The sequence below is a fragment of the Crotalus tigris genome, unplaced genomic scaffold (genome assembly GCF_016545835.1).
Source record: "Crotalus tigris isolate CLP2741 ecotype Arizona unplaced genomic scaffold, ASM1654583v1 scf7180000018537.1059022, whole genome shotgun sequence".
Lineage (NCBI taxonomy): Eukaryota > Metazoa > Chordata > Lepidosauria > Squamata > Viperidae > Crotalus > Crotalus tigris.
In genome coordinates this window covers 787,682-812,572 of record NW_024097062.1, presented here as the reverse complement: position 1 = coordinate 812,572, position 24,891 = coordinate 787,682, and the positions used below count along the sequence as shown (strand labels likewise).

The following is a 24,891-nucleotide window of genomic DNA, read 5'->3' as shown; positions in this document are numbered from 1 at the left end:
AGATTTGGAAATAAAGAACATCCAATTCTTATGATCTGATGTGTTAATAAAAATGTTTTACAATCTTAAGATGATACTAATATAGCAAAAATTCTGTTCTGGGTCTATTGTGTTCCATCAAAGTTGTTTAAAAAAACTGGTTATTTTTCTACATGGTAAATATATAGGTATGATTTGGTCATGATTTTCTGGTTGAATTGTATTAATATTAAGATTTTGATTATAGAGTAAGATTTAAAGCTATTGTTAAATTATATGCCTAAAATTTTGAAATTTATGTTATTTATGAAGGTCTCTTGATCTGTCATGCCTGGGTTGTGACAAAAATAATTTGGGTTATTTATTTCCTTTTCCTTTTTGTACTTTATGAATCTTGTATCTTTTTTTCTGTCAAAGCTTTCAACCTATTTTTTAAAAAGGAAGACCTCTTTAATTTCTATTGCATTTTTTCTGGTTGATCTAATTCAATTTGTCTCTTTAGTTGAGGATTAATTTAGTTTCTTGATATCCTTCAGGTTTGTTTGGATAATACCACAACCACTGAAAAAGAACTTGACACTGTTGAAGTGTTGAAAGCTATACAAAAAGCAAAAGATGTAAAATACAAAATGAGTAATTCCGATAAGAAGGTGAGACAGTATATGAATAGATGTATGATCACTTTAACTGTCATCTCCTCTAAAATATAACACTAAACCATATTTACAATTTTTGAGGTTAGCATCTTTCCCCAAAACTGAGATTTTATTAGCCTACCATACTCACAAGGAATAAATTAATTATCCTTTTATATGTCATTTGAACAAACCCTAAACTGTAATTAAGATTAGTCACAGTTTGTCCATGCTGGACTAGGTCACTAAACTACAATAGAAAAATGAAATAAAAACTTCTGAGTTCCTCCTGGGTACAGTAGAAGAGGCAGATGAGATATGAGACAACCAAGGTTTATTATTATATCAAACAGTAATTTAACTTTATGTAATAGTATTAATAAATGCTTGTTTGTTTATTAAATTTATGAGCCACCCATCTCATCAGTTTTTTAAAAAATTATAACATAATAGAGGTAGCGCTTGCTTAACGGCCACCGTTGGGAACAGCAAATCCATTGCTGAGCGATGCAGTCATTAAGCAAGACATCATGTGACAGCAACAGACTTACAATATTGTTTCCTATTTTGTTGCTAAATGATTCATTGTGTCTTTAAGTAAGGAATCACATGACTGACTTGCAATTTTACTGCCAGCTTTTCCATTGACTATTGGAGGCTGATTGTGAAACATGCCAATGATGATTACATGACAGTAGGATGCTGCAACAATCATAAACACCACCCACCTAAATCTTGATCACAAGACTGTGGGGATGCTGTCATGTTTGTAAGTGTGAGGACCGATCACAAAGTTAGCGCCGTTGTAATTTTGAATAGTTGCTAAACAGAACAATCGTTAAGTGAAAACTACCTGTATTAAATCATTCCAAAGCGCTCTATATCCATGGCAATAGCAATAGCACTTAGACTTATATACGTCCCCATATTGCTTTATAGCACGGCCCCCAACAATATCCTTACATTATTATTTGCTTGTATGTCAGTTCTTCTTGATAGGGTGACTTTGTAACTTTCCTTCATAGCCCTTCTGGTTTTTTTCCCCCTTTTCAGATCCCTGAAGATTCCAAGCTTTCTGCTACCAGTTCAAAATCAAACTGCTCTTCTCTTTCTGTTCATCCTTCCTCTCCTTCTCTGCCACGTCCTGTCAGCTCCAGTCAAGGTAATCATGTATGTATCATGCTGCTAGGCTGGGCCTCTTGGTTCTGCCCTTGTAGGCTGCATTGATATAAATGAATTTATCTATATAGAAATAGGATTTGGCAACCACAGTAGAAAAAACATTTCTGTGCCAATTTTTTAGCTTTCACTGCTAATAATATTGTGTGTGTGTGTGTGTGTGTGTGTAGGTCTTTGGTTATTCGGGTTTTCTCCCACGTAAAATTGGAAGTGTCTTGGCGACGTTTCAACGAAGTCTCATTCGTCATCTTCAGGCTGGTGCTTTCGGCTTCATGCTTCTAGAAGCACGAAGCCGAAAGCACCAGCCTGAAGATGACGAATGAGACTTCGTCGAAACGTCACCAAGACACTTCCAATTTTACGTGGGAGAAAACCCGAATAACCAAAGACCTACATACAAACACCCGCGAAAACCTCAGAAAACATACACACACACACACACACACACACACAGTAAGACAAATGAACAGTTATTTTACTATGGAAGTTTTAATTTGTTAATATAAACTGCTATTGCTAGCTACCTGGAATCTGAGCAGATTATAGTGATAAACAAGTCAAATAAATATGTTGCTGTATTCATTTTTATACATTTTTATCTATCTGTATAAAATCGGAGAGAAGCAGAGCCCTTGCTCTTCTCATTTTGATTTTTTGCTTCCTTTATTTTACTATTAAGCTATATAGCTACATTACAATTCTTCAGAGTGTATTGCCAGAGTTATAAATTTATAAATTTAAGACTGTGAAGTAGCTTGAAACAGTAGCTACAGAAAAGAGGTTAAATGAGCTGAAAGATCTGTTAAATAAACTAAAGTGGTGATATTTGCGTAGCTGTTTGCCAAACATTTAAAATGGGGTGACTGCATATGTGACATCCACAAATTAAATGTGGATTTCTGAATTAATAGTGCCACTAAGGATGGAACTTGGGTCAAAGCTGAGACTGAGTATGATAGTCTTCAATGATTAATTAGTAAATAAAAATAATGGAGGAAGCGGCAAAGAGGCCCAGTGTCGACTACTGAGCTAACATGGAGCAAATCAAGGCCCAGTGAGATTAATATTGCTTGCTGAAGCATTCTTTGTTTTTCTTCTTATTTGAAAAAAAAATATAATTAGAGAATATCTGTAGGGCAGTATTCTTAGTAACATATATAGCTATCTCTAAAGCATTCTCTGCTCCCCACTCCACCCCACAAAATACTTTAGCTAACTGAAACATTATTATCTATTACTCTATCTGTACAACGAGTATTACTACTACTTCTTCTTCTTGTGCCATATCCTTTATCGGACGTTGGCGATCATGTTGGTGATCCTGTTTTTATCAGCAGCCGCACGAAAAAGTGCTGCTGATTTTTGTCCAAACCAGTCCCTTAGATTTTGAAGCCACAGTGTTCTTCTTCTGCCTGGACCTCGTTTGCCTTCAATCTTTCCCTGGAGGATTAAATGGAGTATGCCGTATTTTTCTGGGTGTAGCATCACATGTCTGAAATATTCTAATTTTCGTTTTTTAATTATTTTAATGATTTCCCTTGGCTTTCCCAGGTGGCTTATCACCTCCTCATTTCTGATCTTGTCACCCCAGTTTATACGTAACAGCTGCCTGTAAGGCCACATTTCAAATGCTTCTAGTCTCTTCAGGTGGCCTTCTGTTATTACTAGCAGATAAAATATTTGCAAATTGGAATTATCCAGGATCTTTTGGGGGAAAGTATATGAGGTTGCATTTCATCTGCCAAATCCCAAGCTTTTTTCAATAATAATTTGTTTCAGTGGGGTAGCATTGTTATAATAGTACTCTACTAATCCGAAAATATAAGGCTGACTGCTGTTCCTTGCTATTTCATAGTTTCAGTTTTTGCTTTCTGTAAGCTACCAATAAGATGTCATTTCTCCCAAAACTCAGATGCTTTTCCAAATGTCAGAATGACCAAAATTTAGTAGTATGTTAATGAACGCATGGATATACATTTCTAAGACTATATATTCTTGGAGACTATGAACTATGGTACTATGAACCCATGCATTGCATGAGGGTGAAGGCTTGTTCTCCGAGCTTGTGGATTGGTTTCCAAACTTTTTGTTACCAGGCTGGATAACATCTTCAGCAGAGTTTAGGGAATGTCTGTGTTAGGTTAATAACCTAAATGCCGCCGAAGATGTTACTTACCCTAGTAACGAAACGTTCGGAAACCAACCCACAAGCTCAGAGAACGAACCTTCACCCTCATCCTACACCCAAGCTACAGATATTCGCCACTATTGCAAACCATGTCTGGGTTCCTGATTTCCGACTTCTCTAATCTGGATTAGAAGCTTTGAAAACTGCTGATTTGTTGGGATAAATTATTTTAAAAAGCACTGAGATAGGGGTCATTCAATTCTGTTTTATTTCATAAATGACGACAAGAATGTTTTTAACGACACCATCTGTTTCCCCAAATATTAATCATATCAGTTGTCACTGACTTATTTTTTTAAAAAAATAATGATCCTAGATTTAAATATTTTTACAGGAAACAGAAAATAGTACAAATAATAAGTTAACTTCCTGTTATCTTCAGTTTTTGCAAGAATAGATTCTTCTTCTTTTTAGATTATTATCTAAAAAGATTATAATTCTTTTTAATCAATACCTCTGTGGAATAGATTATAGCAGGGGTCCCCAACCCCTGGTCCATGGACCGGTACTGGGCCGCAGCATGCCCACAGCCGGTCCGCACAAACAAGCAAAGCCCCATTCACGGGGTGCAGGCAGCACACAAAACCATGCACCTTCTGGTCCACAAAAAAACCTTTCTCCATAGGGATGCCCAAAAGGTTGAGGAACTCTGGAGTATAGTATATAAATAATACAGTATGTAATACAATAATAATACAATACATTTTCAACTTCTTAAAATTTGATTGTGTATTTTTGTTTTGTATTAATAAAGAGACAGATATACAAACATACAAACTTCCTATTAATAATTGAAATGCTAACATATTCATACATAAATTCTTACATATATATCTTTTTAGAGTGAGAGATAACAGATTATATTTGTATTAATATATTTATATTTTTGCGCTGCAGTCCTAAACGTATTAAGAATATACTCTCCTAAACAAAGATACTATATTCCTAATTAACAGCCACAGAATTATGCTGCTGCTATTGGAAGATCTCAGTTCATGGGTAGCAAGAATATTGTAAAGGAATACAATAAAAATATAAATGCTGTATTCTTATTATGCTGCATTTTTACAGAGCCTGGGAGGATCTCTTTTGTGCTAGTAGATACATTAATATATTTATATGTATGTTTTATATTCTATTATGTTGTGAGCCACCCAGAGTTATTGTATATAAGATGGGTAGCCATATAGGTCTTTTAAATAAATACATATTCTGCATAGAAGCTGAACCTTCTCTGGATAAAGCCTAAAATAGTGGGGATGTCAACTCTACAACAAACCTGGCTGCAGCCATTTTCTTCGTTCTAAGTTGCCACAAGATTGGGAGGGGGATGGAGGATTTCTACTAGTCTAAACATTTTACTGTCCCTTGGGAACCAAGGTCATTTCTGTCAATCAGATAGGTGCTGGACCATTTAGTTAGAAAGCGCACCAAACTTTTCTATTAGGGAACGTAGCTAGTTGCATAGCACTGGGGTGGGAAGTTTAACTTTGTGATATTGTTGCTCTCTGAAGGAAAGTTCAGACTTGGTTTCAAGCCTCGGAGTTCTGATTTGTTTGGTCTTGTCTATCGGAACCTTGACATTGGACCTGTGATCCACAGGATCTTAAGTCTCTTGTTTCTTACATAATTTCCCTAGGAAAAAAAATGCAAAAAACCCCTATCCCAATCTCAAAGCTGGTAAAATGAATTATTTCTCATTAAAGGCAATAAGCATGTTTTAAAAAGGTGAGATACTGCCCCGTCATCTTGGCCAATAGCTAAGATTTAAAAAGTTACACTTTCTCTAGCACAGTCTTCCCCCCTTTCTCATCACTTATGCAAGCTCTTGTAGGAGTATTTTGACAGTATCTTATGCATGCTGTGAAGTGTACGCACTTCTGCCATGAACGATTTTCACGATAATGGGAATGGGAGGTCAGCAAATTAGATGCCTCCCTCATTTGACAGTGCGTTAGAGGACATTCTTCAAATGACTGAGTATGGAATAATACATGCTTCCGCACTTCACATATTCCAAACTATATGACAGACTTTCAAATATAAGTTGTTTAAATTGTTTCAGAGGAGGGTATAAATTTATATTTACATATTTGTTGTACAAATAAATAAAGTAGTTTGGGTGGAGAAAATAGATTGTTTACAGGGTAAATTAAGTTGGGATGTTAACTCTGCTGCAAAGTGCATATTATCTGTTTGACAGCATTTTCCACAGCCTTTACCGTTGGAGCAACTTAAAATATAGGATGAATCAAAAAGTACATTTATAAATAATATGTGCTATTGTTAATAAGTAAACATGCTTCTGTGAAATAGAACATGGTTTGGTATATTTTCTGTGTATGGATGTATGTATTTGTTTAACATTAACACTGCTTCTGTTTTGTAGAAATAACATACAAGAAAACAGCCCTAGTCAGCAGTTTCTCATCAAGTAGTTTGACTCCTGAAAACCATACAGTTACCCAAAGATGCCCTGAAACACCAGATTCGTGTAGTGCAAGTCAGGTAATGGCATGTTCAGTTGAAAGTTACTTTATACCTTTTAAGATGGGTTTAAGTTTCTTGAACTGGTTTTCCTTAGTCTTGCCAAACAAAAGATCAGTGAAAGGATTCTGTCAAATAACTTCTAGGTAGAGGAGATAATTTTCTTTATAGAGCATAGACTTTCTATATATTGAATTTGTGATCATTTTGTATCATGGTTAAAAATACAGATAGTCTTCATTTAGACCACAGTTGGGACTGGCAACTCAGTTGTGAAACAAAACAGTTGCTATGTAAAACAGCAACTGTGCTTATAATAATTATTTATAAAATTTCTATGCTGCCTGACGCTCAACAATTCTGGGTGACTTATAATTATTAAAGCATTTAAAATAGTAGGAAAATACATACACGCAGCTCAAGACAGAAGAATAATGACAGCAAAGATAATAAACTTGGAAGGGAACAGAAAGATCAGTTATTTTCTCCAAAGGTCTAAGAGAAGAGCTACCCTTCAAAAGAGCTGCCTGTATTGAAAATATGACATGGGGATCCTGTACTTCATGCATCTCCTTAAAATGCTGAACCAAAGAGCCAAACCCATGTGTAAATACCTCCTAAACACCCAAAATAATTCATTGTAGCAAATACTGACTTAGATTGAGTAATGCTTATTAATCATTTTAGCTAAAAAGTTAAAAGGATGATAAAAGAACTATATGTGACACCATTAACCATCATCAAGAAATTCCATATAATTATTTTGTGAATAGGACCACACAGTGAGGGAAAAATTATTTGATCCTCTGCTGATTTTGTTTACCCTCTGACAAATAATTGATCTATCTATAATTTTAATGGTAGGTGTATTTTAACAGTGAGAGACAGAATAATAACAAAAATATCCAGAAAAACGCATTTTAAAAAAGTTATAAATTGATTTGCATTTTAATGAGTGAAATAAGTATTTGATCCCCTATCAACCAGCAACATTTCTGGTGTCTTTTATACAGGTAACGAGCTGAGTTTAAGACCACTCTCTTAAATGGAGTGCTCCTAATCTCAGCTTGTTAACTATATAAAAGACACCTGTCCACAGAAGCAATCAATCAGTCAGATTCCAAATTCTCCACCATGGCCAAGACCAAAGAGCTGTCCAAGGATGTCAGGGACAAGATTGTAGACCTAGACAAGACTGGAATGGGCTAGAAGACTATTGCCAAGCAGCTTGGTGAGAAGGTGACAACAATTGGTGCAGTTATTCGCAAATGGAACAAACAGAAAATAACTTCAATCTCCCTCAGTCTGGGGCTCCATGCAAGATCTCACCTTGTGGAGTTTCAGTGATCATGAGAACGGTGAGGAATCAGCCCAGAACTACACGGGAGGATCTTGTCAATGATCTCAAGGCAGCAACAAAAGAGTGGCTCAAGAAGAAGCACATTAAGGTCCTGGAATGGCCTAGCCAGTCTCCAGACCTTAATCCCATAAAAAATCTGTGGAGAGAGCTGAACATTTGAGTTGCCAAACAGCCTCGTAACCTTAATGACTTGGAGAGGATCTGCAAAGAGGAGTGGGACAAAATCCCTCCTGAGATGTGTGCAAACCTGGTGGTCAAGTACAAGAAACGTCTGACCTCTGTGATTGCCACCAAGAGTTTTGCTAAGATGTGTTTTACGAAGGGGTCAAATACTTATTTCACTCATTCAAATTTATAACTTTTTTGAAATGCATTTTTCTGGATTTTTTTTGTTGTTATACTGTCTCTCACTATTAACATAAACCTATCATGATCGTTTCTTTGTCACTGAGCAAACATACAAAATCAGCAGGGGATCAAATAATTTTTCCCTCACTGTATATATTAGTCAATGAGTTTATTGAGTTTATTCAAAAATGCATTGTATCATATTTAGCCTTTTGTCTCCCCCCCCCTTTTTTTTTTCTTTGAAGGTACCTGCTCCAGATTTGGACCTTTCTGATGAAAGCACACATCGCATGTGGTGAGACTGCAGTTTCAGTTTGATATTCTCTTCTACCTGATGAACTCTGACATAGTATAAAAATGCCTTTTGCTGCCTGATTCTTTGAAGAATAAAAAACAAAAGCAAAAACTTCATGGAATATCTGCCTGAGGCGTAGCTTTTGCATTACTATAGAAACCTGGGCAAATAGAGAGCCATAAGGCTTCTGAGTTAATGAACATTATGCTTGCAGTTGCATTAGATCTATGCCGTATGGTTCAGTTGTTGAGAAAGTTTTTGAAACTTAAGTCAATATTTTGAACTAGGTTACTATAGTTTGCTCTTTTCTGTCTGTCTGTCTTTCTTTCTTTTTAAAGCTTGGGATATCCAGAAGAAGGACCCGATTCCTTGCCTGATCCTCTTAATACTGTTACTCTGCCTTTCACTTGTATGTCATACGCTACCACAAATCAGGACTTTGTGCAACATCTCTCTACCTTGATTGCAGAGGCCGTGGGACATGTGCCCCTCTTTTCAGTGGAAACTGAGAACATGGGAGATCTTTTGAGTGATACAGAAACTGAAGATGGCTACTTTGAAATGGGACTTCATGAAGGATATCAGATCTCTAAAGTGGCTCCCACCTCAAGTGGTGTGCAGATGACCCAAGCAAAACAGGATACTATAATCAAAATCCTCTGGAGTTTTTGCATTCAGGTTCATAAAGGACTCAGGCAGTTTGCTTCCTGTTTTGTTTTGGCTAGAAATGTGATAGCTGTATTTGAAATTGTTCAAGATTCCAAAGGAAATTGCCAGCATATACTTTCTGCTTTGAAAGTTGTACTTTGCTTTCCATACTCTGACCTCAGTGAGTTTGGTTTTTTAATACCAGAAATATGTTTGATGCTCAACGTAAACAATGGCGATACCTGTTTGTTTGTTGTGTCAGACACTCAGAATCTGCAAGATTTCTATTCTTGTTTACACCAGTTTCGCGGTCAGCACTACAAGCCTGCTTTAGCTGATTCTGTACTGTATTGTGGCAAAGCTAATTTGCAAGAGTTTGTCTACCAGCTGATGGGTTTTTATCATATTTCATCCGAAAACACAGAGATAAAAGGTTGTTTCCCAGTTTATCTCTTCTGTCATAATAAGGCTGATGGTCAAAAGGAACTATGTTTGCCAAAACTGGGTAATGATGACCAAGCCTGTTCTAAGCATTGTGGTTGTTCTGCATTTTACTCTGCGATTCATAAATCAGCTGGAGAGAGCCATTGTATGCTGCACCCTTGTTGGATATTTCTCACACCTCACCACCTTCATATAGTTAAAGTTGATTTTAATATACTGCCAGGTAAATTCATGGACTCAGAGAACGCCAGGAACATTTTCAAACTGAACAGAATTCCACTGGCTTCTGTTCTTTTGCATCCCACATGTTTTTCAGTTCAGCAAGAAGGTTCATTTTCAGATGGATATGTCATGGAATTGATAATTGGCTACAGATTTGTCACAGCAATATTTGTCCTACCTCACGAGAAATTCCATTTTCTGAAAATCTATAGTTTTTTGAGGACACTTTTGCAAGACGTCAAGACCATAATTATTTTCAAAGATGCCAATAATGTAGAATCGGTCAGAAACTCTTTTACAGACTGTTTAAGGCATGGCCCAACTACAAGGTAGGTATATGCATTTTTAAATTAACTATTCAAAACCTGAGAATCAATCAAATGTACTGGTTAAAGGTACTGGACTGGAAACCACAAAACTCTGAATTTTAGTCCTGCCTTATGTTCAAAGCCAACTGAGTGGCTTTGGGCCATTCATTCTATTTCAGCCCTCGGAATAGGGCAATGGCTTAACAAGAAAATTGCAGGAACTTGTCCAGGCTGTTGCCAGGAGTCAAGCCTGACTTGAAGGTATAAGTATATTCAAAACAGGAATAATGAGAGTTTTCAGTTATTTGAGTCAAAACAGTAGGTAGGATATATATTTTGAACAATGATTCGTGACTTGTATTAAGTTGTCAAATATTTAAAAAATAGTTTTGGTAAGGGGTTCTAATATCTATAAAGTTTATAAAAACTGCTCTATGCAAAATAAACTGATATTTTGAAAGCCATGCTATTCTGTGAAAGAGTAATAAGATGGAATGCTTATAATGCATCAATACTTGGATTTTATTTTTGTTTCTCTCTGCTAATACGCATTAATCTGTTTTTCCAGCTTTTGCAAGCCTCGTTTGTCATTCTCATCTTTGTACCCATCTGAATTTCTGATGCAAAGAATTACCGATGAGAACCAGATACCTATGCACCTTTCAGTCTCTCCATCTCTTCAATATGTAGCTGGGCTAAAAGAGAAACACATTATGGAATTTTTCCATAACAGCATTGCTGAGGTATTAGTACACAAAAATAAGAGATTCCAGAAGAGAAGCTGTGCTAGTCTGTTTTAATGACATTTGAAGATCAGCAAAATGCCCACGGGCATCCTGAAGAATCACACATTTACTGAGGCATTAATGTTTGTAGGAGAATGGGTTCAAGATATTTTTTTTTCTTCTTTTCAGCCTGTTGTAGCGTTTGTTGGGATGGTGCAGATGGGAATACAGTGTTCATATTGCTATTATTGCCACTTTATAAGTGCAGTGAAATAGATTTCTTTAATTGACCTATAATAATAAGGGCAGGCTAAGCTGCAACCCCTGAAAATTAGTGTTTGATAAGTGTGTGTGTGTGTGTGTGTGTAGGTCTTTGGTTGTTCGGGTTTTCTCCCACGTAAAATTGGAAGTGTCTTGGCGACGTTTCGACGAAGTCCCATTCGTCATCTTCAGGCTGGTGCTTTCAGCTTTGTGCTTTGAGCAGCTCAACCTGAGTACAACCAAACAGAACACTCCCCCAGCCAATCAGAGCACAGCCAAGCCCCTAACCATTCAGAACACACCTCCACACAATCAGAACACAACCAAGCTCCCACCCAATCAGTTCATACCTCCACTGGCAGTTAAAAGGAATAAACAGCTAAGACCACACATTGCTGCTCAAAGCACGAAGCTGAAAGCACCAGCCTGAAGATGACGAATGGGACTTCGTCGAAACGTCGCCAAGACACTTCCAATTTTACGTGAGAGAAAACCCGAACAACCAAAGACCTACATACAAATATCCGCGAAAACCTCAGAAAACATATATATATATATATATATATATATATATATATATATATATATATATATATATATATATATATATATATATATATATGTAGGTCTTTGGTTGTTCGGGTTTTTTCCCACGTAAAATTGGAAGTGTCTTGGCGACGTTTCGACGAAGTCCCATTCGTCATCTTCAGGCTGGTGCTTTCAGCTTCGTGCCTCGAGCAGCAGCCTCATTGCTGCTCGAGGCACGAAGCTGAAAGCACCAGCCTGAAGATGACGAATGGGACTTCGTCGAAACGTCGCCAAGACACTTCCAATTTTACGTGGGAGAAAACCCGAACAACCAAAGACCTACATACAAATACCCGCGAAAACCTCAGAAAACATATATATATATATATATATATATATATATATATATATATATATATATATATATATATATATATAATCTGCATTTTTTTTGAAAAGATAAAGCACTCTGTACTTAAATGCATAAAATAATGGGGACGCAATTGGGTCATTGATGCAATACCAGAAATATCAAGATGCTTCCCTGAATTGAAAGAGTTGACACACAAATGATGACAATGCTGAAGAATTACTATAAGCATTTAACAAAACTCAGATGTTAAATAGATAACTCTAAGCAAGATAAAGGGGAAGGAAGACGTATCTATTTTCATAGTGGAATTTACACTTGCAAGCACCCTGATATGCAAAATAATGATAAAATGTGACTCTTTGTCAGGTCAAAGAAAATACATCCAAAATTATACTTCACTAAAAGATTAATTGCATTGTCAATATTATAGGTCGAAAATGAAGAACTAAGACATCTCATGTGGTCATCTGTTCTGTTTTATAAAGCTCCAGATATGGAAGTGACAACTTGTGTACTACTTTCAACTAAAGCTATTTACTTCTTGTTGGATGATTCTGTGATGCATTCTAACGATCACCATTTAGGTATAGTAGAACAGGCCGGTTCCTGGCTTTCAAAATGCTGCAGATTTTTAATCACACTAAGGCCTATGCAAAGGTGCCATAATTTTAAACTCTTGCTTTGTACTGTACCTATGGTATTCCATTATTTTTAAAGCAACAGTTTGAGCAAGCCTCATAGTTGGTGGCATGTTTGGGAGTGACAGTTTTCCCTTATAGCTTTAACAGAGTTATGAGGAGTTGTTTTCAAGGAAAACGTCTCAAACAGGAACAGGGTTTTTAATTCTGATTATCCATTAAATCTTCTTTTAAAACTTTCCACAATATTTTTACTTGGTAACCCAGAAAGAATAGAAATAGGGGTTGGTATAAGTGCTGTTATAAGGCAGAATTATATGGGTAAGGAGCAGACTTATATTATTGGTCTCAGTGTATCCACCTGGTTCTGGTTTATGTTATTTACATGATTCAGATTCAGAAACGTGTTTGCTAGACTAATACATAGCTGCACCTTTAATAATGGCTTATTTCAGATAAAGATGTCAGGTGCAATTATGGACATTAATTCTCCTAATACCTGAAACTAATTATTTTTAAGGCAATTTGGTATTGACTACTATACATTTATCACCCACTAGGTTTTTGGGGCACTGACTTTGAATTCAGCTCTTTCCATCTCACTCCTTGCTTAGTTCTAAAATTAAATGATCTGCATTCAGTGAACATTGGACTTTTTGATCAGTATTTTCGACTTACTGGTAAGTTACATTGAGATTTCTTTCCTTCTTCATTCCTGCATTTTGTTATCAGCAAACTGTAGATTAAAGGTGAATCTATTCTTTATTCCTAGTGCAAAGCACAATTTATAATGGTACTTTATGAGCATTTGAAATATGTCATTAGCAAAATTCCTTTCTATGGGTTGTATAAGGGATGTTTCATCTGATGTCCTTCTCCCTAGTGCTAGTGTTTGGGGGACATGAGATTCCCACACCACATGTTACTTTCTGGAAGCTTAAAAGGAAAAAAAATGACGGGGGAAAATGAAATGAATTCTATAGCATCACTTCTTGAATGTATAGCATAGAAATTGAAATACGTGACAGCAGAATCGGTTCTTTCTTTTATGAAATAAACCAATCTCAGAAGAGGTAAATAAATCCAGTTTTGGCTATGATTATGGCTGTGGCTTGCCTGTACCTATGGCACTTATTCATTAAATAGTAGATTTTTAAAAAGCAATAAGCAAATATTCACTGGAAAAAAAAGATTAAAAGATAGAGTTGTTAAAATGTCAATGATTTTAAAGGGACTTCCAATAGACAAACATAACGTTCAGTCAGACTATAAAATTATGCTAGTCTGCTGCTATTTAGAGACAGTTCTATTATGAAGAATTTGCAGGTTTGAAAAAAAAAACAATTACTGGTCTTGTATACAAACAATAATATCAGTCACAAATTGTTAAATTAATATGAATTAAATTATTAAACATAATCTTATGCTTGAGGCTGAAATCCTCGGCTTTTCCAGCTTCTTATGGATAACGACCTTTTATCAGAGGCTCAGGAACAGTTTCCTAACTCTTGTACCCAACTTCTTACTTCTCTCCTTCCTCCCAAAGGAACTCCCTCTAGTTTCCAAAAGCCCTTCCTCTTCAATTTGGTGAATTGAATTTGGTGAAATTTTCCTCTTGCTGCATATTAATCATCTCTCTGTATTAAGGGGTAGATTTGGTGAGCCTCAGATGATGCACATTGGAAGTGACTGAACTCTGTCACAATAGTATGTAACAAATGCACATAAACTAGACAAGCTAGACCAGTGATTCTCAACCTTTCTAATGCCGTGACCCCATAATACAGTTCCCCATGTTGCGGTGACCCCCAAGTGGGTGTGGCCACCAATAAGAGGGAGTAGGACAGCTAGGGAAAAGGGAAAAAAATGGCGGACAGCATGGTTTGGTGACCCCCGTGAAATGGTCATTCGACCCCAAATGGGGTCCCGACCCACAGGTTGAGAACCACTGAGCTAGACCAAGATCAAACTGAATCCAAAAACGCTTGGGAATTCTTGGAAGCTTGGCACTTGGACACATCAGCCATCGACATTGCAAGTTAATAAAAAACTTTAACACACCTTTCAAAAGAAACAGTAAACGCTAAAAAGGAAAGAAAAAGACCAGAATACCTCATTGCTAGCCATCAACACCCAGATAAATAGGGATTAACACCAGACAAACAATCAAGTAATAAACAATGCCCTGATCAAGGAATACCAGCTCAGACAGATAATCAAGCAGTAGAGAACAATCAGTAGTGAACAACAGCCTAATCAAGGAATTACCAAGGAGAAAATAACATCCTATCAATACTGACAGGGCAAGTTGCAGTGCCACTCTTTTCTAGCATAAAGATGTTACCTATTCTGGTAATGAAACATCTGCAAACAATGAAGCTCAGAGAGCACCAAGGACTCCACGGTTCAACCCTGAACTATGTATATTCTCTTCTACTGATAAATTATACAGACTGTTTTGTAGAAGAGCATGTGCCAAATTGAATGAAGAAAGTGATAATATTTGGAAATTGTTATAATTTTTTCACTTAATGTTTTTATTAAATTTATATAAAAGTTCCATAGTATGCATGTGTTTCAAAACTATCCTAATTTTGTAATCGTATTAGAAAGAATCTTAGTTTTGGGTCCTTTTCAGGACATTCGGCGGAACATATATTAACCTGCCTAACCAGAGACAGTTATAGCACTCACGCTTTTATCCAGCACCTCATGGCAGTGCTCTCACTCCTTGCAAGGACACCATCGCCAGAACCAGTGGATAAGGATTTCTACTCTGAATTTGGAAAGAAAAATACAGGTAAAGGGATTTAGAAGTATTTTAGTAGGCTAAATTAATATATTTCATCACACCTCTCTAGGATAATGTTCATTTGATTTGCTAAGATTTTACCTTTTGATAGCAAATCATCATGTTTAAGGCATGTTTTTGACCAATAATGGTACAGCAATAGGTAGAATGGCATTTTACATTTGAAGTGATACCTATTTTTTCTTCCTAACATTTTCCTGCAAGTATGCTTTTTTAAAATCTTAATAGGAATTGACCAACCAGTTTGTTACCTGAGCTGACCTTGTGGGTTAAGATGGAATGACTGGCCCAAAGTCACTCAGTAAGCTTTCATGCTTAAGGCAGAACTAGAATTCAAATTCTCCTGGTTTCTAATCTGTTGCCTTAACTAGACCAAAGTGGCTCTCATTTGCAGTGATACATATATTAGTATCTTTTGCTAAAACTAAAGTAGGCAAATCCAGTTGAAGTAAATATATTTCATCTTGAATGTGCAGCATAGAGGAATGGAATGGAATGGAATGGAATGGAATGGAATGGAATGGAATGGAATGGAATAGAATAGAATAGAATAGAATAGAATAGAATAGAATAGAATAGAATAGAATAGAATAGAATAGAATAGAATAAGAAGGAAGGAAGGAAGGAAGGAAGGAAGGAAGGAAGGAAGGAAGGAAATTAAGGACATATTAATTGTTCACTTTGTTATGCTACTGCATTGGTAGGTACTTGGTGCCTGCTAACACAGGAAAAAGAGTTAATGTAAATTGGAGTCTCTTCTGTTCCCTGGAGAAGACATTTCTTATTCTATATACTTCCTCATGCTTGTCTATTGCTTTTTTCCAGGTACTGAGTCTGATGGCGAAAAAAAAAAAATACTGAATACTCCTCAATAAAAATGAAAGGGCACAGAGTTGACATAAACTGGTTAGCAAAGTCAGGAAATCCTTGGCACACCCACATACCAACAATGTGACAAAGAGTTTTCCACTTTTATGTAATTCATTTTCAATTTGTTCTTATTCATTGTTATCAACAGCAAACTCAGCTACATATTCTCATTGGATATACATCTGCCCACATTTTTTCATAAATAACCTATAATCAAAAATCAGCTGTGATTTACATGCATTGTGGAGTCAGTGAACACTCTGCTCTCAGAGTGGATGTGCATACGTTCCTTGGACACTTTTGTTTTGCATGGCTTTAAATTACTAATAATTGAAAACAGTCAGAATGTTATGTTACACCATTAGGGGGTATTCCATGTGATGTGCACACCATGCATTTGGTGATTGAGGCACACCTAAGATTTAAATTGGCTTTAAGCAACATTCTAATTAGCTTTTTTATAGAAAAAATCAGAAGAAAATGTCCTGAATTGCTTGGGTGTGGTCTAAAGAGTTAGAATAGGGAAGGAGAATAGAATCATTTAGTTACTGGATGCAGATGCTCCTCTACTTCTTTCCCCATGTTTTGAAAGGATACTTCCTTCACATAAGGAAGATCATAACATCTGGCCTAGCTGTTTAACACAATGTTGTTGTGTTTTGTCATTTCTTCAGTATTTGTGCAATTCCTTTTAGCCCTAAACTGCATCTGAACGACTCTATTCCCATAACTTCTGCATTATATAATTCTTCAGAAAGGTAGACTAGCCCTAAGAAAAAGGTAAAATTGAACTAGAAAGTATACCAAAGGCATGTTTTAGTATGGCCAACTAAAACAGTGATAGTAATCAGAAAATAGGGCAGTTTCACAGCATTAAAGCTCAGCATGAGCTATTGCTATGTCCGAAATAATATTTTGCTTCATATGTCTACTCAGCTACAAAGCTCACTGCATAGCCTTGCATCAGTTGCTATCTCTCAGCCATAATGTATCTTACAGTTGTTGTTTTGTTAAAAACACCTGCAAATCACTTCAAACAAAACCACATTAAACAATCAGAGAAGTCTCCCCATAAAATTTCAATAAAACTCACTCAGGAAGCTTAACTTTCTTTCATGTAAGTATTTCATGACTGGATTTTGAAAATGTAGCTGAGGTTTTGTTTATTAGATTTATATCTTCTTGTTCAACAGCACACACAGCACTCTCTGCTTGCCTTTTTCTGCATAACGATGATCCTATGAAGTAGATTGGCTCAAAGAGAATGAGCAGCTTAAAGTCACATCACTGAACTTCAATGAACTTGATGGTGCCTGTCGCAGCCCCTACACCACATTTAACTGTCCAAGAGTGTTAAAAGTCTGAACAAATAGTATAATTGCCTCTCTCCAAAAACAGAAAGATACAGTCAGGTCCAGAAATATTGGGACATAGACACAATTTGAACATCTTTGGCTCTATACCACAATGGAGTTGGAATGAAACAAACACAATGTGCTTTAACTGCAGACTGTCAGCTTTAATTTGAGGGTATGTACATCCAACTCAGGTGAACGGGGTAGGACTTACAGCAGTTTGAATATGTGCCTCCCACTTGTTAAGGGACCAAAGGTAATGGGACAATTGGCTTCTCAGCTGTTCCATGGCCAGGTGTGTGATATTCCCTCATTACCCCAATTACAATGTGCAGATAAAAGGCCCAGAGTTCATTTCAAGTGTGCTATTTGCATTTAGAATCTGTTGCTGTCAACTCTCAAGATGAGATCCAAAGAGCTGTCACTATCAGTGAAGCAAGCCATCATTAGGCTGAAGAAACAAAACAAACCCATCAGAGAGATAGCAAGAACATTAGGCATGGCCAAAACAACTGTTTGGAACATTCTCAAAAAGAAGGAACGCACCGGTGAGCTCAGCAACACCAAAAGACCCAGGAGGCCACGGAAAACAACTGTGGTGGATGACCGAAGAATTCTTTCCCTGGTGAAGAAAACACCCTTCACAACAGTTGGCCAGATCAAGAACACTCTCCAGGAGGTAGATGTATGTGTGTCAAAATCAACAATCAAGAGAAGACTTCACCAGAGTGAATACAGAGAGTTCACCACAAGATGTAAACCATTGGTGAGCCTCAAAAACAGGAAGGCCAGATTAGAGTTTGCCAAACAACATCTAACAAAGCCTTCACAGTTCTGGAACAAGATCCTATGGACAGATGAGACCAAGATCAACTTGTACCAGAGTGATGGGAAGAGAAGAGTATGGAGAAGGAAAGGAACTGCTCATGATCCTAAGCATACCACCTCATCAGTGAAGCATGGTCGTGGTAGTGTCATGGCGTGGGCCTGTATGGCTGCCAATGGAACTGGTTCTCTTGTATTTATTGATGATGTGACTGCTGACAAAAGCAGCAGGATGAATTCTGAAGTGTTTCGGGCAATATTATCTGCTCACATTCAGCCAAATGCTGCAGAACTCATTGGACGGCGCTTCACAGTGCAGATGGACAATGACCCAAAGCATACTGCAAAAGCAACCAAAGAGTTTGTGAGGGACAGAAGTGGAATGTTATGCAATGGCCAAGTCAATCACCTGACCTGAATCCCATTGAGCATGCATTTCACTTGCTGAAGACAAAACTGAAGGGAAAATGCCCCAAGAACAAGCAGGAACTGAAGAAGTTGCAGTAGAGGCCTGGCAGAGCATCACCAGGGATGGAACCCAGCATCTGGTGATGTCTGTGTGTTCCAGACTTCAGGCTGTGATTGACTGCAAAGGATTTGCAACCAAGTATTAAGAAGGCAAAGTTTGATTTATGATTATTATTCTGTCCCATTACCTTTGGTCCCTTAACAAGTGGGAGGCACATATGCAAATTGCTGTAAGTCCTAACCCGTTCACCTGAGTTGGATGTACATACCCTCAAATTAAAGCTGACATTCTGCAGTTAAAGCACATTGTGTTTGTTTCATTCCAACTCAATTGTGGTGGTGTATAGAGCCAAAGATGTTCAAATTGTGTCTATGTCCCAATATTTCTGGACCTGACTGTATGATCAGTCTTATCATGATCACATGTGGCCACAGAAAAACCATGCCATGTATTCCTACTAACCTAACCTATCTTGTCAGTGCATATATCTCTGCTTGTCTGGCTATCTGGGATCTTCATAAAAATAAATAGGAAGAACATACCATCATAAGCAATTTGAAGAAATTTTAATTAAAAGTAAGCAAAAATGTGTTTTTATTGGATTGCTCAGGTTGCTTCACATTAATTATTTCAGTAAATATCAAAATGATACACACCAGTTATTGATGTCTTATGGTATATGGAAGTCTGAATTTAAAAGGAAATAGTTTACCTCATGAGTACATGTAGCATAGGTGAATTTTCTGATTCATAACTCAGTTTCTTTGGGTTTGGTATGTGTCTTTTTCTCTGTTCTTTATAGTGTGTTTTTAATTATTTCAAGTTTTAATTTGAGAAGATTTTTTTTCTAGAAAAATGTGTTCTGAATTAGTTCTAAATCTAATTATTCAAAATATATATTTCTTTATTGTTTCAGGAAAAATGGAAAACTATGAACTGATTCACTCTAGCAGAGTGAGATTCATATATCCCAATGAAGAAGAAATTGGGGACCTTGCTTTTCTGGTTGCTGAGAAGATGAACAGTGTCATGAAATCTCCATCCCTGAATCTTCTCCTTTATGTGTTGGCGTTTCAGGTCAATACGACGGAGGGGACTGCTCAGGCCTTCAGTTCCCTCCAGCCTAAAACGCTGATCCTAACTAGCTCAGATTTGTTTCTTTTCAACGAGGACTACATCAGCTACCCACGGCCTGAGTTTGCAAAGGAACCACCAAAGAGAGACAAATATCAGCTTGCAGATGGAAGAAGAATCCGTGACCTAGATCGTGTGCTCATGGGCTATCAGGCCTATCCTCAGGCACTCACCTTTGTTTTTGATGACATTCAGAATCATGATCTCATGCAGAACCTGACCTTAGATCACTTTGGCAATGTCTTCAGTTTCCCTAAAGGACAGGCTGCACAAGAGGGTAATGTCAGCCAAGAGGTGCTCTGGTGTGTCTTCATCCCAAGTCCTGAGAGCCGTGAAAAACTGATCTCACTACTTGCTAGGCAGTGGGAGACACTGTGTGGTAGGGAGCTGCCTTTGGAGCTCACTGGATAGTTTTGTTGGGTTTAAATATTTCAGCTCATCAGGTCTACAGTTATGAATTAAAGCACAGTACTGACTGATTTAACCCTGGATCAGCATTGTCTTCACAGCAATGTCACATTATATAGGGTGGTTTTTTCCCCCCTGTGCATTGCCATGCCATTGGTATTTCTTGTGCGGGGGGCGGGGGGTGTCATTACACAACATAAGCTGCTAAATGATTGTCCTGGAATTTTATAAACTCTGTTTTTATGTAGCAAGTAACATGTTCCAGATTCCTAATTAAGCATTCTAGGCCACTGTATGGAACAAAAGGAGTCAGCACTTGGCGTACTTTCATTTAGGGCTGTTAGTGTTTCCACTGTGTTTTTGTACAATGCTATTCTATACAAAAATGTAGAAATAATGGTATCAAAAGATGCTTGTGCTACGTTAAGGTGCAATGTTCTTTGGACAAGATGTACACTGCTTATACTGCTGATAATTATTTAATGATATTTCTTATAATTTTTACATTTTGTCTTTTTATGATGTATCAGTTTTTTAATTTTGTCGGCTAATTGTGAACATGATAGAATTCATCTAATTGAATGTTGATTTTACATGTCATTTATATTTTCATGAGATTGAACAAAGTTACTGGTTTTAACACCGCAGACAGGAGGATTAGTCAGGAATGATCATAATTATTTGATGCCAACGAATAATGAAACATTTGTTGTTAGTAGCACCTTGTTTTTGTTGCCAAATTTCTCAAAAAAATAATAAACTGAATTTTGACACTATAGTTTATTTTTAAGATATAATCAGATTCTTAGTAATTTGATTATGGTGCAGATCAGCAGGTGAAGTAAATGAAAAGACACGAGACTGTGAAAACAATTGATCCAAATCCTGAGCAAAAAAAATCAGAATACATTTGTATAAAGCGTGCATAAAAGAACACCTATGATCATCTTCTCTCTATTCAAACCCATTAACCTGCAAATAACTTGGTTTTTAATAATAATAATAATAATAATAATAATAATAATAATAAAGTTGGAAGGGATCTTGGAGGTCATCTAGTCCAACGCCCTGCTCAGGCAGGAAACCCTATACCATTTTGGACAAATGACTGTCCAGTCTCTTCTTTAAAACTTCCAGTGTTGGAGCATTCACCACTTCTGGAGGCAGGTTGTTCCACTGGTTAATTGTCAGGAAGTTCTAGGTTGCTTCTCTCCTTGATTAGTTTCCATCCATTGCTTCTTGTCCTACCTTCAGGTGCTTTGGAGAATAGCTTGACTCCTTCTTCTTTGTGGCAGCCCCTGAGATATTGGAACACTGCTATCATGTCCTTCCTCGTCCTTCATTAAACTAGACATACCCAATTCCAGCAACCATTCCTTGTATGTTTTAGCCTCCAGTCCCCTAATCATCTTTGTTGCTCTTCTCTGTACTCTTTCTAGACTCTCAACGTCTTTTTTACATTGTGGTGACCAAAACGATGCAGTATTCCAAGTGTGGCCTTACCAAGGCATTGTAAAGTGGTATTAATACTTCACATGATCTTGATTATATCCCTCTGTTAATGCAGCCTAGTAGGGTGTTGACTTTTTGGGCAGCTGCAGCACACTGCTGGCTCATATTTAAGTGATTGTCCACTAGGACTTCAAGGTCCTTCTCACAGTTACTACTATTGAGCAAGGTACCCCCTATACTATACCTGTACATTTGGTTTTTCTTGCCTAAATGCAGAACTTTACTTTTTTTACCATTGAATTTCATTTTGATAGATAGTGCCCAGTGTTCAAGTCTGTCCAGATCCTCCTTTATCCTAAGCCTTTCTTCTGGAGTGTTGGCTATTCCTGCCAGCTTAGTGTCGTCTGCAAATTTGATGAGTTCCCCATCTATCCTCTCATCCAAATCGTTGATGAAGATGTAGAAGAGCCCTGGGCCCAGAACAGAGCCCTGGGGCACTCCACTACACACTTTCCATCATATAGATGCAATTCCATTGAGGACCACATGCTGAGTATGGCCGGTCAGCCAGCTATGAGTCCATCTGGTGGTGATGCTGTCTAACCCACATTTTTCTATCTTATCAAGTAGTAGGTTGTGATCTACTTTATCGAATGCCTTATTGAAGTCCTAGTAAAAGGGGCAATTGTCCCATTTGTTTTAATTCAAACTTAAAGTGTTAGTAAACTGCATTTTATTTTCATTTTTCAAGAAAAAGCTTTCTTGTTAAGTACTACTTGATGGAGAAGATGGGGCTATTGCAGTCAGGTTTCATTTCTAGGCTTCCAAAGGGTGGTTGTTGTCTCCTGTGGACCAGGTAAGCCTCTGATCTGAATTTGGAGATTTCAGAATAAGAAGTGGAAGGGTAGGAAAAAGACATAAATGTGTATGGGCTGTAGCTGATTTGAATAGTTCAATGCCCCCTGGATGGGAATTCAGAATACAAGCTGAAAACGTTATTAGGAACAACTGCAAAATAATTATTTAAACTTTCTTAGGCTGCAGCTACATACTTAAAGATTATAGTGGACCTTGTTTTTGATAAGTGAGGTCATGCATATCTCTAACTCAGGCCAATCTTTGTCACATTTGTCAGAAGTAAATATACTGCTTGTAGCTCAAGTGATTTATACATATAAGCCTCATTCTGAGTATTAGGGAATTGAAATTTAAATAAATGTTCCATCTCTAGAGGAGGAGACTGGCCTCTGATTCAGAACTTCCTTTCTCTCTAAGAGCCAATATAGGAAAAGTTATTCATGAAGCAAGAAAGAAGAATAATTTCCAATTCAGAATATTTATAAAATCCAGCAGAGGAGTTTAAAAAAAAAGTAGTTGCTGTTTTATTGTATTTTTCATTTTAGATTTAAATTAAATTAAACAACAGGAAAAGCAAAATAGAACAAAGAAATGCACAAGAGGTTCTCACGCATCATATTGGTATATGCAAGTTTTACATGAAGCTTCAGTAAAAGATTCCCAGATTTCATTATAATTCCACATATAATTTTGGGGGGGGGGGAGCTGACAACTGAATGAAAAGTAATACCTCCACCTCCATACCTTCAGTTTAAACAGTTGCTTTTAACAAACGAAACAGGAAAAGAATGCTTAAACTGAGGTCTTTTGTTATTTGTATAATTTAGCTGTCCTTGAAACTGAAAATACTGGTCAGAATTGAAATATCAATAATTGTAGTTGTAAGTGTAGCCAGTAGGTGGCAATAGACAATTATTCTTTACATAGAGAAAAAACAACAACTAATAACTCATTATCTCCCAGTATTGCATCATAAAGTAAAAGTCTCAACATCCATTGAAAGCTTCCGTGTAGGGTTGGCTGGCTTTTGTCAATTCCAAAGTTTGGAGTACCCCATAATATCAGTCTGACATGAGAAAAACAATCCAATTGAAAAATTTCAGAAATGTATGCCACAATTTTCAAATTGGTGGAATAGTGAGAAAAGATACATTTATTGTATTTTGAACCCAAAAAAGTCTGAATAATTAAAGGTGCTATATGTGTGTATTCCCAAAGAGCAATAAGTGAAGCTCCCCAGAGTTTGATAGCAGTCAAATTATATGCATAATGGTATAACTGAAAATTGGGGAAGCTAAATCTCTTTTCTTCAAATGACTAAAGTATTTTTTTCAACAATAGCTGGAAATGAAAACAATAACTTAACGACTGTTTTTCATATTTATGACCATTTGCAGCATTCCCATGGTCATGTGATCAAAATTCAGGCACTTGGCAACTGACTCATATTTATGATGGTTTCAGTGTCCCAAGTATTTGTAGTACTCTTCCTCATCCAGACTCTTAATGTTATTTTCGTGGGGCATCTTGATTGTGCAAAGATCAATGGCACAATGGAAGACACAGTTGCAGATCAATGGTGAGAGGCTGGGAGAGGTTAATATCAAGAGAGGAATATTTCAAGGAGATTCATTATCACCATTACTATTTGTTATTGCACTGTTTCCTCTGTCAACAATACTGAATAACTCAGGACAAGGCTATCAAACATCAAAAACATCTGCCAGACTATCCCACCTCCTTTACATGGATGATCTGAAGCTGTATGGAAAAATATCATCTGAAATAGAATTGCTGCTCAACACTGTCCGTATATATAGCCAAGATATTGTTATGGAGTTCGACTTGGACAATTGTGCCACACTTACTATCAAACAAAGAAAAATAGTGAAAACTGAAGGAATCAAGATGCCCCACGAAAACAACATTAAGAGTCTGGATGAGGAAGAGTACTACAAATACTTGGGTATCCTTCAAGCTGACAACATCAAGCACACTGAAGTCAAGAAAAAGATTAGAGGTGAATACATCAAGAGAGTGAAGAAGATCTTAAAATCCAAACTCAATGGAGGAAATGCCATAAAGGCAAT

General features: G+C 36.9%; 1 protein-coding gene across 7 annotated transcripts in view; it reads left to right on the top strand.

The window, feature by feature from the left end:
* NISCH (nischarin) overlaps positions 1-21,269 on the top strand; it is a 46,957-nt gene extending 25,688 nt beyond the window's left edge. For 2 of the 7 annotated variants that reach the window (XM_039353924.1, XM_039353926.1), the window contains 10 exons: positions 516-629; positions 1,668-1,776; positions 6,371-6,489; positions 8,422-8,471; positions 8,810-10,114; positions 10,662-10,836; positions 12,411-12,564; positions 13,179-13,298; positions 15,257-15,418; positions 19,866-21,269. In XM_039353924.1, coding sequence (XP_039209858.1) covers positions 516-629; positions 1,668-1,776; positions 6,371-6,489; positions 8,422-8,471; positions 8,810-10,114; positions 10,662-10,836; positions 12,411-12,564; positions 13,179-13,298; positions 15,257-15,418; positions 19,866-20,494 — 2,937 coding nt within the window. In that variant the 3' untranslated portion in view covers positions 20,495-21,269. Of the gene's footprint in view, positions 1-515; positions 630-1,667; positions 1,785-6,370; positions 6,490-8,421; positions 8,472-8,809; positions 10,115-10,661; positions 10,837-12,410; positions 12,565-13,178; positions 13,299-15,256; positions 15,419-16,255; positions 17,800-19,865 lie in introns of those variants that run through there. The other 5 variants (XR_005557955.1, XM_039353927.1, XR_005557956.1 and 2 more) reach the window with 5 other exon arrangements.
* The last annotated feature ends 3,622 nt before the right edge of the window (positions 21,270-24,891 follow it).